The sequence below is a fragment of the Eutrigla gurnardus genome (assembly GCF_963514095.1).
Source record: "Eutrigla gurnardus genome assembly, chromosome: 2".
Classification (NCBI taxonomy): domain Eukaryota; kingdom Metazoa; phylum Chordata; class Actinopteri; order Perciformes; family Triglidae; genus Eutrigla; species Eutrigla gurnardus.
Genome location: NC_139916.1, coordinates 2,351,815 through 2,369,287, shown reverse-complemented (window position 1 = coordinate 2,369,287; position 17,473 = coordinate 2,351,815). Strand labels below are relative to the sequence as shown.

General features: G+C 41.1%; 1 protein-coding gene across 1 annotated transcript; it reads left to right on the top strand.

Moving 5' to 3' along the window:
• The first annotated feature begins 1,213 nt into the window (after positions 1–1,213).
• On the top strand, positions 1,214–16,515 carry LOC311028598 (immunoglobulin-like and fibronectin type III domain-containing protein 1). The gene is made up of 24 exons (XM_084033265.1): positions 1,214–1,331; positions 3,908–3,996; positions 7,842–7,964; positions 8,061–8,200; positions 8,419–8,518; positions 8,605–8,631; positions 8,911–8,956; positions 9,043–9,238; positions 9,897–10,010; positions 10,098–10,260; positions 10,371–10,643; positions 10,765–11,244; positions 12,116–12,240; positions 12,378–12,519; positions 12,620–12,913; positions 13,003–13,302; positions 13,540–13,716; positions 13,831–13,959; positions 14,138–14,446; positions 14,881–14,966; positions 15,062–15,254; positions 15,359–15,655; positions 15,959–16,285; positions 16,394–16,515. The coding sequence occupies exons 2-24, from the start codon at positions 3,960–3,962 to the stop codon at positions 16,396–16,398; spliced, it is 4,083 nt and encodes a 1,360-aa protein (XP_083889391.1). The 5' UTR covers positions 1,214–1,331; positions 3,908–3,959; the 3' UTR covers positions 16,399–16,515.
• Positions 16,516–17,473: the final 958 nt, after the last annotated feature.

Sequence of the window (17,473 nt, the reverse complement as noted above, 5' to 3'; positions counted from 1 at the left end):
ATCCTCAGCTGTAAACCTTAAATGATTCCTTCTTTGTACATAAGGTCGAATAATCATTAAAAGGAGGGAGACCATTATGTTTACTTGTGTATCTGAAGGACTCGCTCTGTACATACATAAATCCATTCACAATACAGACGAGGCCATTCTGAGGAGGCCAACACAAAACAAGTCCATACTGCACACAATGTGACATCTATAAAACATAGGGTCGCTGCTCGCTACAACCATTTGGCCAAAACACACACACCGCCAAGACATCTATTTTAATCTGATGGAATCATACTCAGTGATACAATAATTAAATATTGTTCTTATAATAGCCCTGTGATGGTCTGGCGACCTGTCCAGGGTGTACCCTGCCTTCGCCCAATGTCATCAGCTGGGATCGGCTCCAGCCCCCCCGCCACCAAGCGACCATTAACAGGATAAGCAGTTGACGATGGATGGATGGGTGTTCTTATAATAGTCTTACTAAAGCACACTTTCATCATTTTGTACTTAGTCTGCCAGGTCAGAGGTGATATTTGTGTTTATTCCCCACTCGTGTCTCTTTCATGAGGTCGGGGTCAAACTGTCTGGATACCTCATGCTTGTTTAACCTCTGACCTCTGAAGCCAAAACCAGTGCAATGAGTCCGTCACACCAAACCCCAAGATGAGCAACCATCTTTTTATAACGCCACCACAGGTCCGGTGGGACTCGCCGGCATGCTGTGAGAATTTCCGTTGACACTTTGGAAGCTAATTGGAATGGCTGCTTGGTTCATATCAACCAGAGATGGTTTTACCAAATAAAATGTCTCAAGTTAATATTAACTAGCCAATAAAGTCCATAGAACGGCGATCCTGTTACCTTGTGAAGCTGCCAGTCAAAAGGTGTTAGAGTCTCACATGGCTATTGTGGATCCATAAATCATAAACCATCAACCATTAAGGACAGTAATATCAATCACTGATTCGTCATGGCTTAAATCAGACAGAATGTGAATCTTGATATAGCTTATAATGCACCTGTTGTTTTTAGATTGTCAACAGTAATGGTGGAAAAGCGTCGACTGGATATACAAGATTGAATGAACAGTCATAATGTATTTGCAGTGCGAACTGCAAAGTGATCGCTTTCATGGGGATGAGTAAGACGAACCTCCAGCCTTTACACCACCGCTGTAATGGGGTTTTTTAGCAACTACATTTCACCCATGTATGGGTTTCTATGCGCTCCGAACTTTTATCACCGAAACAAAAAGGGCTGTCACCTCTGAAATATCGGACAGTGAGAAGAGTTCAAGCTGAAGACGAATAGCAACACCAGACAAAGAAGAACTGAAGGTAAGGCTTTTCTTCTTCTTCTTTTAACGGGACGTTTCTCATGTCCATTTCAAGGTAAATAATCTACCGATCAAAAAGCAACAACGGCATTGAATATGGTTTACCATAGTATGGTTACCAAGGCAACAGTATGATCATTTAACTATGGGGAAAGGCAGCATTTGTTGAGAGAAGCCAATATCAGGACAAACCAAGACCAACTACAATACATTCTTCAGTTATATAAATGTTTAATTGCTTTAAAACATATAGTGCCACAAGTGATTAGATGGATTTATAAATACAATATTTTTGTACATCACCTCACAAAGTACTAGGATTGTTTTATTATAGGCAACCATTAAATTGGTTTTATTGGCTGTCAAACAGAGGTGAGAGGTTTTAGGTATCTGTATTTTACTTTTACACCCTACATTTTTAAAACAAATATCTGTACTTTCTACTTCAAAACTACTTACTTTAGTTTTATTGCATTTGAAGGGAATTATCGATTTTTTTCTTTTCTTATTAATGTGATGTGAGATTCAGTTAGCCAGTAGAAATGTCTTTTCAAAGGGAAAATGTTTATCTTTTACTTTGAGTACATTTGAGAGCCTGTACTTCTTAATTTTTATTTGAGTAAAGAAGTTGAAACAGTTCTTCTACTTTTACCTTTTTGGAGTATCTGTACTTCCAGTTGAGTATAGATGTCTGTACCCTGACACGTCTGCTGTCAAAGCATTCGATTATTTCCTATTCCTGTTGAACATGGTATGGCTAATACGTTAGCATAGCCTCTAACAAGAACCATAAAATCAAGAAAGTGTTTGTACTGGTGCAAAAGTAAACTCTAAAATACTGCAATATTGTAAAATATTTCAGGAATGAAGGCAGTGGAATTGGCAGGATTTTGATACACTGTAAAAGGAGAATAAAAAATCTGAATGGATCGGAGAAGATCCTGTAATAGTGATGCTGAAGATCTCGTCTGTGTATAATATTTCATGAATATGACCTTCCCTGTTGGATCCCGGTGACTAACAAAGGATTGGGTGGGAGACTATCGGTTTACACTGCAGGACACATTAAAACCTTAAAATAAACATTATGCTGGCTTGAAGATGTTCAAGGGCACATATCCTTTTTCACATTTTCCATTTTACGTAAAAAGCTTTATGATCATTATCTTGATATACAGCCACATTTAGCCCTCATTAAAATCCACTCAGCAGCACCGAAGATACTTAACAGAAAATCAGAAACATATTTATTGCCAAGAAGGATTTTACACCAACGAGGAATTTGTCTTGGTGACTAAGGTGCATACATTTAGGACAATAACAAACAAACAGTGATATAATATATAGTATATACAATATAAACAAACAGAGACATAAGGGAGGGATGATTGATAGATCCAAACAAACTCAGTTTTGAGGTCATTGCCATCCACTTGGCACAAAAGAACTTCTGTATTTCTTATTAACTCTCCAGAGAGGGTTTGTATTTAAATGAGAAAATCAGGTAGACAATCAGTACTTTTTCACCATCCGACACAAACAAATCAGCTCAGGAGAAGCTGTTAAAGTTTACTTTCGGTCTTTTTGCTGATAGATAACTAGGCACCTAACTGTGCGCAACATCATTTTTAAGAGTTGGGGGCATAAAAGAAATTCACAGATAAGTGCGTTGGCTTAACAGTTTGATTCCAAGACATTCTGGTCCCCGTCTATGTTTGGACCGGAGCCGTTAAATGGCTGGCACAGCCACTCGACTCCACAGGCAGTTGGGCAGAGTCAGACGCTAGGTGGGATTTCACATTCCATGTTTACGGTGTGTCCCAGCATGTCGCCAAGTGTCTGCCCGCGTCACCCGGGAGTCAAGGCATCCTCACGTTGACAGGCTGATGTCATACGATGACACACAAGGAGAAGCTCCCACGCAGCGCTTCTCAGCCTTTTCTGGCCCCTGTCCCCATTTTTAGGTCTTGACCCCGGCAGTCACAGGATGGCCCGGCTGAGTCATGTGACTTTGAGTTGATATTTGTGGCCGTGTCAGGAGCGCCAAGTGAATTACATATATATTACGTTTTTTGCATTCTAATTTATTAATCATTGTCGATTCAAAATGATTCAGTCAGAGCACTTGGTCCGCCGATTCATGTCGGGATGTAATGATTCAACTAATATATGCAAAAAAAACATTTGAAGATGACCAACCCTACCTTCAACGCAAACACCAACCCCTGTAGGAAATTTGCCAAACATCTGCTCTAGTTGAATAAGGCTTTTTCCCCCGCCATTAATACTTCATCAAATCTCTTCATCTTTTATCTGAACTATTAAAACTTAGTTGATTTTCCTAGACTGCCCTCCGTATTATGAATTATACTTTCTGGGGTGTACAGTGTAAAACCCACAAATCTGAAAATCTAATAATGATATGAATCATTTCTTGTCTTGAACAGTAGCAGTATCACAATTTAATGTCCGCCTGGTGAAAACTGCAAGCGGCGAAAGTATAAAAGTTGGTTTTGAATACTGACAAATGCAATGAAAACGGATGTACAGCTACATACAATATTCTTTCTGTTTCAGCCAAAAAGTGATCAAAGCTCCGAGTTAACAAACAACAGACGACGACGCTGCAATGAGTTCAAAAATAACCCAGGACCCAAAAGCCTCGGGTAAGTCTGGAAAGTGTGAGACTTTTTTTGTGTTTTCTCTCTTTTTTTTTTTTTTGTAAACTGCATATATGAAAAGGACATAATGACGGTGAACAAGAACAAGACTTCACACCAGGGAACGGGACCATAAACTCATTTACATTTACAATGTGAGAATCCATGTGAGAAGGAGGGTGATTCTCTCAGACTTCTATACAATCTGACTTCTGTTTGAAACCTGGAGTCGCCCCCTGTTGGCCATTTGAAAGAATGCAAGTTGAAAGCACGTCTGCATTGGATTTCCCCCCTAGCTGAATCCTTGACATTGACCCTTGTTCAATTTCATCCAGTGGCCTTGGTAATGGTAATCCGCCACTCTCACTGCTCCCATTTCCTGTCATTCTCCAGCTGCTCAAATAAAAAGGCAAAACATGCCCTAAAATAATCTTGATAAAAAAACTGCTCATTCCAATCACATGCAGGCTCATTAGAATATACCACCTTGTGCACCAGAGCAGACCGCTACGCTACAACGCAGCATTGCAGTCTCTAAATATGACAAAAATAATGTTTCTAATACTGTAATATCTGTAGTTAAGAAACACAGGAGCATGTTGTAGTATACAATATACCACCATGAACCTGCCAGTGAGCATGTTCTGTCCCCTGTAAGTCAAAGCCCTTCACAAATACTTGAGAAAGGATATACACGGGCATAAATTCTGAGTGGTTACACATTTCATCCAGCTGAACAGAACAAGCTTTGCATTCATTTTCCAAAGAAATTCAATAGTAAAATATGACTGGAAGAGAGGAAGAAAAGTAATTACACTTGTATATGAACTTTATTTGAATACAAATACCACTTCTTTAGTATGTAAAAAAAAAAAGTATTGTGGATTTATATTAAGGACAAGAAATGTACCAATTTCATTGTATTCTTACAAGAAACACTCTCCAAGTGCATGAAACCATTCACACGCAGGAGCCATCACTCTGGTGCCTCTGAGTGGTTTATGGAAGAGATATCAGCCGTGTACAGCCAACAAATTCTTCCTGAAGGTGTCAAGAAAGCTGCCGGTCTCCAAATCTCTCAGTTTGCTCCAGGAGTGATTGGTATGCCGAGACAAACGACTGACTGCTGTCCTACCAGACTCGGATTATGAGTGAATCAATGCTCGAGGAGCAAGAAATCCTGCCTGCATTGGGATGATATACGGTAAACACGTAAACCAATCCCCTTGAGAGATGACACGCACTGTTTGATGAATATTCAATACGCGCCCTCTAACTGGAGAAGGGCTGCTGTAGAAACGTGATGAAGAATGGGCGACATAAAGGTAACAGTCACATTGGAAGTATGTGAAAGAAGTCAACCCTTGAGTTGAGTGTATGTCGCAAAGCAGGCAAATCATTTTATGAGGGTGGGTTTATTTGGATCTGGTTTGACTTTGAAGTTCACTTTGTTGTTCTGACATTGGAAGTAAATTAATTCAAGTTACGTTACTGAATAGTGAATCTTTATTTTCCCCTCCTTTCCATGAGCATCATCACCTGCCTTCTTACGTGGGTTCCCTTGGGAATCTGTGCCGTCGATGTAAGGTCAAGGTCACAGGGCAGAATAGATTTCAACAACCTGGAGGCTGCGTTGGAAATTCATGTTTTGACAGCATTTTGTGTGAAAATTCAGGACTCGCTGTACAACATGGAGACGCACATACAGACAGAGCGAGCTCAAATCCATCAAAAGAGCCAAATCTTGAAAGACGATAGGAAGGATGCATGGCAGCATGCGGGGAGGAACATTTTTCTGTCTTTCAACAGGCTCAATACAAACGCCTGTAGTGTTAAGTTATTTCTGTATGTGGGAGCCTCTCGTCGCTGCAGAAAAAGAAAGCAGTACACAGGAAACAGCATCGATATTTTCAATTGCATCTGGGGATAATGTGGGTAAATTCAAGTAAAATACAAACATCGTTTATCCCATGCAAAGGAAACACAGAGGTCGAGGGGGGGGGGGGTCATTTCTAAATCCCGTGACATCCCCACATAATACAAGTCCACTGGGAAAAGGGGCTTAAGACTACAAATGTTCCACATGGTTTAAGACCTGATTTTACTACAATAATTGTGGGTCATATTTGATTCTGCAGGCGGTAATTAGCTGTTTATCTGTATGATGCAGCAGCAAAGTGATGCTAAAGGTTCACACTCCAGGGTGAATGAAGCAGCCGAGTCATCATGTGGTTTAAAAATAATAATAATAATAAAAACGGAGTAACAGACGTTGGAGTTGTTTTCAACAGCCGCTGGATGAACTTACCGCTGTGTGCCGAGTCATCCTACCGCTGAAAGCCTAGAAAGATAACGTTTCCAGCACCATAGGGGGGAACTCTTCATGGTCCCAAGGGGTTGTCATTCATATCATTCACAGTGAATAAAATGCCCTTACTCATTATATAATACAAAATAATAGTACATTGGAATTTATATTAAAATAAATAAAATTTAAAAAACAGGTTTTGAGTTTTGATATACATGTTTGCCTTTTAGACAAAAATAGAAATACAATTGAATCTAAATACATCTTAATCAGCTCAGTCTTGCCATGATGTGGAGCAGGAATGCTTGACAAAGAGAAAGGAAATATTGACCTCTTGTGGAATTCTAGTGTAACTGCATTCAAAAGTAAATTGAGGAGTAATGTGTGCAATGCCCATCTCAATGACCATAACTGGTTGCTATGGTGTTTATCTTGAATATAATCTCTATTGAATATAATATTACTGATTTTAACACTAAGGTTTACATACAACTGGGATATGTTTAACCATATCCTACCCCATGGTTTCGCTCAGGAGTGTTTTAACAGTGTGGATATTGACTTGATCGAATAACATTTGTTTTTTAAATTTCTTTTGTTTTATGTTTGCTTTAAAGTGGCAAAAAATTGTAAATTAAATAAATGCACCACAGATGAAAATATTGCAATATATTTCCGCCCAAAAATGTTGAATGTTATTCATAATAAAAGTCAACTTTCTTATGAAATAGTCACAGAAAATCCAATGTGTTCATCAGAAGTTTTTGACGCCTGCTGCTGTAGAAAACAAGACAACCGTCACGTCGGGCGGGTTTTTCTGACAGCAGATCAGTTTGAAACATTGCGAGGAGTAATGGAACAAGAAGGAGCTACGGTGAGCTGCTAGATAAAGAGCTGCAGGGGAAACAGGTTTTTCCCCATCACAGCCAAAACAGGAATTACATTATACTAAAAAAGAATTTACATCTTTGAAGCCACCAACGGCTGACATGCTCTTTTACATCTTTTTCATCCCCTTGAAGGGAAGTTTGACGCTTTTGGAAAAGTACTGTACAAAAGAGCCACAGACGGAGGGCCGGTGGCCGACTTATCTAGAGATTCCCCGTGTGTCGCCCATTTTCTCTCATCAATAACTGACACTGAAAACGGCTGGGCCAGCGATAGCAGCGCCATGGCTGCCCTGACCTAATAACACGGGCACGTTATCACAGATAGCATAAACTGTGTGGGAGTGACCTCGTTCATTGGGTGTTTTAACTCCCTTGTCTGTATGTGCTCATAAAACCAAAAGGCTTGTGTTTATCACAGTAAATACAGTATTGCAAAACCCATGATCCATGATTAAACCGGTTTCCAGCAAACCTTTAATGTGCAAACATAAAATCAAATCAGGGTTGTTCACATAATGGTAAAAAAAAGGCCAATTATTGCCTGACTTCTTCATTAAAACGTTTGATTTTCCTCCCTGTTATTCTGGGACCTATTAGTCGTATTAATCTCGGGGAATTAAAAGCCTCACACTGGTATTCTCTGGTCTTAACAGTGGCCATCAAGAAAAGGTCCAGAGTTCCCGGGGTCATGATCACTCAATATGTTGAGGAACTACCCGTGGGAAAGTCAACGCCCGACTTCACCCGGAAACCGATGCCCGTGACCGCTCAAGAGGGTAAATAGAAGACTTTGATAACAACATTATCAAATAACATCCAGAAGTGTATTACAGTTGTGCATCTCTCTGGATTCTGATTTTTTTTCTCTCCAGGTAAAAAAGGACTTTTCAAAGCAGTGGTAAGCGGAGAGCCGGCACCAGCTGTAACATGGGGGCGTAACAAAGGCAAGGTGGACGACCCCGAGAAGTACAAGACCAGATACGACGAAAGAGCTCAGGAACACATTCTGGAGGTGAGAAAACTAAACGCCATCTCAATAAAATCTCGTAAAAAACGCAAATTAATAAGCGTTATGCTAATACGTCACAATCTGTTCTCCTGTACTCCCCGCTGACCTGTATTAAATATGTAGATTTTAATAGGATTGTTTGTACGATTAGAAGAGTTCATTCCTCGTGTCAAGCTCATATTCAGCCACAGGTGTAATCTTATACGATTATGTTTTATCAGATGATTAATCTCAAGCCGGATCAAGCCGACACCTACAGGTGCTTTGCCACCAACGAGTATGGAACAGCCGTCTGCACGGCAACTCTCAACGTCATTGCAGGTAAAAATAATACATTTATCAATTAAAAAGCTACACTGGTGACTATTCATTAATCATTTCTTGTTTTGCTATTTTTTTGTTTTCAGTTGGCTTCAAAAAGAAACCCCGGGAAGGTATGACATTTAGTCTAGGAAGGAGCTTACGTTTTACTTTTTCCATCATCCATAAATGTATTTACAGATATTTTATGATTGGGTTTTTTTTGTTCCTTCTTGAATTTGGGTCCCAGCAGCAACAATAACATGTTGGACATGGTCGAATACTGAGACTGAGAACAAAAAGATATACAAATTAATTTAATTTCAAGGGTTTGGTAAGAACCATTTATAGAGTTTAATCTACAGACTTTGAATGAACATGATAGTGGAATTATTTGTCTAATTTTCTTTTAGGAAACGGACAAGCACCTCAAGATTTCAGAAAAATGCTCAAGAAAACGTAGGTTAACTTCAGGATTGTTTTTTTTTTTCTGTCTGACTGTGGCTCTCCAAATAGATTTCACTCTCATTTTACTCTCTTTTCAGTGTTGTCGTCACCAGAAAGAAACAACTGCCACCAAAAAAAGAGGGAGAAATTGATCCAAAGCTCTTGGAACTGCTCATCAGTGCACCAAAGAAGGACTACGAAAAAATCTGTGCGGACTTTGGCGTCACTGACTTCCGCTGGCTGCTGAAGAGACTCAACCAGCTGAAGAAGGAAAGGCAGGATGAGCAGGCGAAGGTACCGTCCTGTTTTAACACCTGGACGGCATGAAACCTCTTCCCTCAACGAGAAGCCATCGTTTTTTGAGATAGTTTTTGCATTGCTGAAAATCAGTTCTAGGCAAATAAAAGTTTGATACCAACCCGTTTTGTTCAGCAAGAAAATCTTCACAATTTAACCACTTTTATGATTTTTGAAGCAATCAGCAGAAGTAAAAAGCTAATGTAAAAACTACACCAAGGTTGCTGGAGTGGGAGTATATACAGCAAGGACGTAAAGGCAGACTAGTTGCCGTAGTTACGTTTCGTAAGGGCTGGTTGAAAGTTTCAAGTCTGATTCACTGCTGGTTGTGGTCAGAAGTATGTTGCACCTTTAACCACACCCCCAAAGAGATGTCACAGGGGGGTAAATGTATACATCACTGCAGAAAAGGTGAGAAGTTATCCACTGGATGTCTGGAAAACAACATTATAAGGTTTAAAGTTACTCTTTGAAAGCACGTCCCAAGTATTTTTTCCAAGGTTTGTTTTGACTCGTTTGGCCCGAGGCTAAACCAGCCGAGTGCATCTTAAAAAACCGAACATCCATGATCTGTTCAATGCTGCTGAAATAAAAAATAAATAAAAGAGCAAAGAATTCAGAGCAACATCTACAGACGCATGCGTTTCTTTTTCAGGTTGTGGAGCAAGTGGGAAATGTGAAACAGATAGAAGTAAAACCCAACGGGAGAGCAGAATTCAGCCTCGACATGACGCTACACGACCCCAACAGTGCAGTAAACTTATACAAGGTGAGTTAATACGATAAACCATTTTCAAATAAATCACTGTTCAAATAAAAAGTAAGAAATCTTCTCCAATCCCTTTTCTCTAAAAAGGATGGGACGTTGGTTCCATACGGTGATGATGAAAATTCAAAGCATAGCCTTAAGAAAACAGGGTCTAAATATGTTTTCAGCATCAAAGATCCTCAGCCGGAAGATGCTGGATTTTACCAGATTGATGTTGAAGAGGCAAATGTGCTTACAACCGACTTTCAAGGTGAGTCGTGGCTTTTCTAATAACAGGGTGTACTGGCGGTCAGCAAACAATTTAAGGCTCAGTTAGCGATGAGAAGTTCCCGTCTGCCCTCTCTCTCCTCCCACCCCCAGTGCCCGCTGTGGACTTCATAGCCAAGATTAAGGATGCAAATGCCTTTGAAAGCGAGGATGCCATCTTTCAGTGTGTCTTGTCGACACCTCTCAACAGAATTACCTGGTCAAAACAGGATTCATCGCTTGAACACGGGGACAAATATGAGATCACCGTCTCAGAGGACAAGCTCATTCACACGCTTAAAGTTAAAAACTGTAAAATGGGAGATGATGGAGCGTATTATGCCATTGCCGGGTTAACTTCCAGCTGTGCCTCTCTCAAAGTGGAAGGTGGGACTTTTTTTCTCCATATTGATATGTACACTAATGAATAAAACAATCTAATCGTGATAGCGTGATACTTGGATAAACGATGCATTGTCCTTGCTTGTATCTGCTTGCTTTGAATCAGCCGATCCGCATGGTAAAGGACGCGGAGGCACCCGGACTGGGGATCAGGATGACCTCATTAAACTTGCACTGGAACAGCAGGCCAAGCTACAGAAGCAGAAAGACGACCTGGAGGCAGCCAGACGAGCACAGGCAGGAGATGGAGGGGATGGAAGAGATGGGTCTGGGGATGGATCTGGTGATGGATCTGGTGATAGAGCTGGTCATGGGTTTGGTAATGGGTCTGGTGATGGATCTGGTGATGGATCTGGTGATGGATCTGGTGATGGATCTGGTGATGGATCTGGTCATGGGCTTGGTGATGGATCTGGTGATGGAGCTGGCGATGGATCTGGTTTTGGGTCCGGGGGCAGGACTGATGGAGAAGACACGAATAAGAACCTCCTAACAGCAGGAGATGACGACAACGAAGGGAATGATGCACATGATAAGAAAAAGAAGAGGGTGCGGACCGGACCTTTGGTTCCTGACACTGTAACAGGTAAAATTACATTTATATTAAAGATTTATATGATGAGTTTAAGTTCCAGTTGTCGTGTTTATCAAGCGTCTCAGAATTACTCCTGGAGTATTGCAGGAGATGTGCAGGAAATGAGTTTGGTCCTAACCTTGACTCAAATATGAGAGATAATTACTGCAGAAAATGTTCCAACTCAAGAGAGATAAGTGAAAGGAAGAACAAATATTAAGTACGGGCTGATGTGACGTGTAAGACCATTTCTGTTTATTGTTTGAAAGACACGTCTTCGGCATGTTTCAGATCTATGGATTCAGAAAGTTTTGGGCTGAACTTCGGAAATATTCTAATAATTCTGGATTATAATCAAAGTAACTAAATAATAAATTGCGTTTGGTTTTTCCATTTATAAATAATTCACTATAAAAAAAGATCAGTGACCAGAAGATTAATTTTGTTTGTCATTGATAAGACACAGATCATTAGCTGTAACAAATAAATACAAATAAAATGTTTAAATTACACTTAGTAAATTGGACTGGATATATAGGTTAAAATGTGTACAGCCTTTGTAAAAATGATCATTAAAATTAAGGGCAAATGTTTAATTGAATTAGTATAAAAGAAGTTTCTACTTCGTGAAACACATTCTGCATTGCTGCATACTGGCCACTAGAGGGAGACATACTGTAAAAATAACAGTGTTAATGCCCGACAGGAACAGAAATATTATAATCATTGATGTCCTTGATTTGCTTATACTCCAAAACAGAAAATTGCTTGTGTGTCTTCTGCATTGTCTCTCCCTTTGTGTGCTCTTTTTACTTTTATGTAATGGAAAACTAAATGTCCTTTTGATGATTTCAAAATGTGTCCGTTGTTCCTGCTGTTGCAGATCGCGGTGTTCAGTTCGTCTGTGGGCTGTCAGATACCGTTGCTAATATTGGAGAACGGGCAGAGCTGTCTTGCAAACTAAGCAGCGAGACCTCCGAGGGACGTTGGTATAAAAATGGGAAGCTGGTAAGTCAACTATCTTTTAGAAGAATTACGAGTATAATATAGGACTACTGTCATGCATATCACTGCTTCCTTGCAATATCATGAAGTGAGTCAAAAAATGTTAAATGTCTGATGAATATTGATTCTTGCTATCTAAGCTAACCAATGAGGATGGGGTAGCGATCATCAAAGACGGAGCCTGTCACAGGTTAATCATCGATTGCTGTAAAAAAGACGATACAGCCGTGTACTGCTTTGAAGCTGAAGGCCGTAAATCAGAAGCAACGCTTAATATTCAAGGTCAGAATAAAAGAATAATAACACGGTTAATGTTTCATTTTAAAACTATCCCAAAGCGTTCAAAGAACATAGGTTTAACTGTTTTTCTCCAACACTGAAGATCCACCAAAAATCGATGGCGATGCTCTCGGGAAATTCACAAAGCCGGTGGTTGTAAAGGCAGGTGAGAATGCAGAATGGAAGCTGCCGTTCTCAGGTGCAGCACTGCTGAGCACACAGTGGTACAAGGATGATGAAGAGCTTTTGCCCGCTCTCAATGTGAAGATTGAAACATCAGCTACAGAAAGCAAACTACGCCTCGTTAAGTGTCAAAGGAAAGACGGCGGCGTGGTCAAAATCAAAATAAGGAATGAATTTGGTACAATGGAGGCAATTTCCAAACTTATCGTACTGGGTGAGTTGACAATAGGAGATTTAAAGTCTGCCATGTGTTGCACGTTACACTGTACGTAAGGAGATGCTTTTTCACTGTTCTGATGACAGACAAACCCACGCCACCACAAGGACCCGTGGACATCATGGAAAGTGCCGTAACATCTGTTGAGTTCAAATGGAAACCACCGAAACACAGTGGTGGATGCCCCGTCACCAGCTACCTCATAGAACGGCAACAAATAGGGCGCAATAAATGGTCAGATCTTGGCGAGATCCCCGGCGGCAACCCAAGCTACAAAGACTCAGATGTGAACCCTGGAAGGAGATACTGCTACCGGATCAGAGCCAAGAACGCAGAAGGCATCAGTGATTACCTGCAGACGGAGGACATACCAGCTGGCGTGCTACGTAAGTCTCAATTATCATCCAGCTTCTCGTGGGAGGTAATACAAATGTCTATTCATAACTGCATGAACACATGCAGCGAGGTGCAGAGGTGTGTTTTATCATGCTCTATTCGCCAGACTTTTTTCAGCTTTCTGTCAAATTGTATTTGGCGAATAAAGCACGTTGTACTGGAGTTGACGTGACTTAATTTGGGAGGCATTAAAAAAACGTCATATGGTGTGTGTCTCCCCCCCACAGGCTATCCTGGATCCCCAACAGCACCCAAAGTGGTCAGTGCCTTTAAAGACTGCATCAGTCTGGCATGGTGTCCTCCATGTGACACCGGAGGAACCAAAATAGTGGGATACAATTTGGAAAAGAACAAGAAAGGCACCAATTACTGGAGCCTTGTAAACCAGGGGGGGCCCATTACAGGTAACCAAGTGGCATGGCAAGCTGCAGGAATATAGCCGTGTGAACATTCATGCCTGCTATGCATACGCCTACATACATCATCCAGTGACACGATAACCATCTCTGTTTCCACAGATACAAAATATGCAGTGAACGATGTTTTTGAAGGGGCGGCGTATGAATTTCGGGTGTCTGCCATCAACCTATCTGGTGCAGGAGATCCTAGTATCCCATGTGACACCGTGATCGCAAGAGATCCGATGAGTAAGCCCATCACACTGAGTTCTTATCTTCTATTGCAGTTGTCTTCACTGGGAATTATGTCAGACGATGCTGTTCAACACAATGCCAGTCTGTGGCTCTTTGGTTAGATATAATATAACATATAATATATGAAGCACGGCAAGGTGGCGCCAATCATCTCCCACTGCTGTAATTTCAGAGCCCCCAGGCAAAGTCACAGACCTGAAGCTAACATCCTCCGATTACAACACATTTTCACTGGCTTGGACTAAACCTAAGGAAATGAAAGGAGTGGAGGATGAAGCCCAGGGCTACTGCGTGGAGATCAGACTAATGGAAAACCTTGAATGGAGCCGTTGTAATGCAATACCAATTACTCGAACTTCTTACAACGTGCTGGGCTTGAAGGCAATGGCCAGCTACTGGGTGCGAGTTATTGCCACCAATTACGGAGGTGACGGAGAACCTCGAGCCTTCGACAATTACATCATTGCCATGCCTCCTCCTGGTAAGAACATTTTCAATTTAAATCAAGACTTTGACAGTCTCTGTAGTGATATTATTTTGCCTGAGACATTATATTTTACAATAATAATGAAACCTGTCGATAATGCTGCAGGCTCACTGTGAATGACAGTCGATGATATTGCCCTCTCCAAATATAAGTATAATATAAAAAGGAGATACGGAGATACATCCCTCCGTAATGCCAGAGCAGCCTGTTACTCATCATTAATGATGAAAAATACAGCTGGGGCAAATGTGTGCTATTGGGCTATATAAATACAATTTAATTCATATTCTAATCAATACAATAGACCGTATTTTTATAAAAATCTGAGCATTAATATTTTGTTTTAAAAATTATGGGAAACCTACGAGTTTGGTCAATTGCGTAACAACAATAATCTAAACATGAAATTGTGAATCTTATCCTCACAGTAAGGCCAAAGTTCAAAGAGCGCAACATGAAGAGCTTTGTGGTGGTAAAATCTGGAAACACAGTCCGTCTGAACATCAACTTTGAGGTACCGTACCAAGAAGTTTTCCTCCTCATGTCTTGATTGGAAATGTATTTGATTGAATTAACAAATGAATGTGATATCTTTGTTATTGCCTGCAGGCCTCCCCGCTGCCACAAATCTCATGGCTCAAAGACGGCACTCCGGTGGCCAAACACGTAACCATTACAAACTCCGACAAAGGCTCTCAGCTGTTGATCCCCACATCCGAGCGGTCCGACAGCGGCATCTACACCATTACCGTCAAGAACATTGTGGGCCAGGAGAGTTTCAATGTGGAAATTAGAGTAACAGGTGATTGTTATAGCCTTGAATTGAGAAACTGAGCTGGATTACTGTACGTAGATGTTTGTAACTCAGAACCCCGGTTATTTCTGTACCTCTAAATGTGGATGTAGATGATCCCAAGCCTCCAGGTCCGGTGCAGCTGGATGAGAACATCCCAGGAACGGTGACTCTGTCCTGGGATCCCTCTCCGGATGAGAAAAGGGACGACCGACTACACTACATGGTATCCAAGAGGGACTCCTTCAAACGCACATGGAGGACAGCGGCGGACAACCTCTTCAACAATAAGTTCACGGTTACCAATATTTTGCCCGGACGGGAGTATAAGTTCAGGGTGTTCGCCAAAAATGACATGGGTCCTTCAACACCTTCCGAATCGCCGGTGTTTGAAACCATAAAGCAAAAAGGTTTGTGTCTCCGATTGAATCGCAAAGAATCAATTCTCACTTTTCCTGCACTCACTGAATCATGGTGCACGTTACACTGTACGCCGAAATGCAGATTTAAGTTCCTGCAAAAGCTTACTTGTAATCTTTATCAGCTTAATAAAAAAGGCAACCACAATCAACATCAACAAAAGAAAAAAGTTTCTTGCTCATCTCTTTTTCAGAGAGACAAATAAAACAAGAATTTGCATTGAGTTACAGATGTTGGAGCGATGTCCGCCATCTGTGAAACCCTTAAACTTTATGCGTTTCTTTGCGTTTCAGGAAAGTTCAAGGTCAATATGCCAGAGTGGAAATCCTTTGACTTCCGGTCGCCGCCGGCGTTCATCATTCCCCTGAAACGGCGCACGCCTCCGCAGGGCTACGAGTGCTACATGAGCTGCGCCATTAAGGGCGATCCGGCGCCGCGTGTGACGTGGTACCGTGACAACGTCAGCCTGAACACAAACACCAACTACCACATCACCAACGTGTGCGGCGTCTGCTCCCTGCTCATCCTACGGGTCGGAGCCAAAGACAGCGGCGAGTACAGTGTCGCCATCGAGAACAAACTGGGGACGGCCGAGTCCTCGATGACACTGATCGTCAGAGGTATTAATACTAAATGAAAAATGTTTCCCCTGAAGAGACTGATGACACATTTGGTTGTGCAGTTATGTATATAAAACAAACTGAGAGTATAAATATGTTCCTTCACAGAGTGAAGAAGAGCTGCAGCTGCTGGCCAGAAGCTGAAGCAACAGATTTCTCCCTGTTTTTTTAAAATCAATTACCTGACATTTAGTGGCAACTCATTCTATGCCACTCTTAATTTGACACATTTTATGTTTTCATTGTTCAATGAATTTAAATGATATTAAAACACTTATATCATGATGTATTTGCCTTTGAGTTACTGTCACTAAATAAAAGGCTGAGGAATTATTTACTACCTGCAGCCCTCAGGGCAATGTTGTGTTTGTATAGCTCACGCACGAGTACACAAAAGTAACACACAAGCAGCTTTTTAGCAGCTCAGTGTGCTAAATTAAGTGCCGTGATTAGGCGGATAGTGTTTTGTTTTGTCACATTACCATTAAAAAAACAGCTTTTACTTTGAAGGATGAAGATTGACAATTAACTTGCACCTCGTTATGTTCCCTTTTACTTTTCCTAATGCTTTCATATATTTATGTCGGAGCTCATAGGGTACATTTCCCTGTAGAAATCAGACTTTTTTCAGTTCAATATTTAAGAATAACAATGTCCTGTATATGTTGGATGGTTTATCCCAACAGGTTATATAAGAAGTGGACATAATCACCAGGATGATGCCTATTTATTTGTGGACAGAAGTGACACAAGAGGTCGGAGCCAAGCACAACCAAATGCCTAATTCTCACAAACTTAACAATCACAGACAACTCTCAGACCAGACGGCGGCATGGTAACGACCTGTCAATAACAAGCTAGCCACGCCCTAAAGTATACCCTGCCTTTTTTACTTGCATCGCACTGTAACGTATCGGGTCGTTTCCTGACAGACTTCTATAGAATCACACTTTGTGCAACCGGAGGAGTCTCTCTCTGCTCGCCATTTGAAAAGAATGCAAGTTTAGGCACTTCCACCTCGGCTTTACTTTTCAGAGCTGAAGGTTGCCTGGTTTAGCCTCTTTTGGTGGTGGTGGTGGCGGACAAGCAGCATTATGGAAGAAGGTTTCTCTGAAAGTCTACAAATTACCAAACTGTTAACTGTCATTAATGGCTCTTTACATTACATTGCGAAAAAGTCTTATTAAG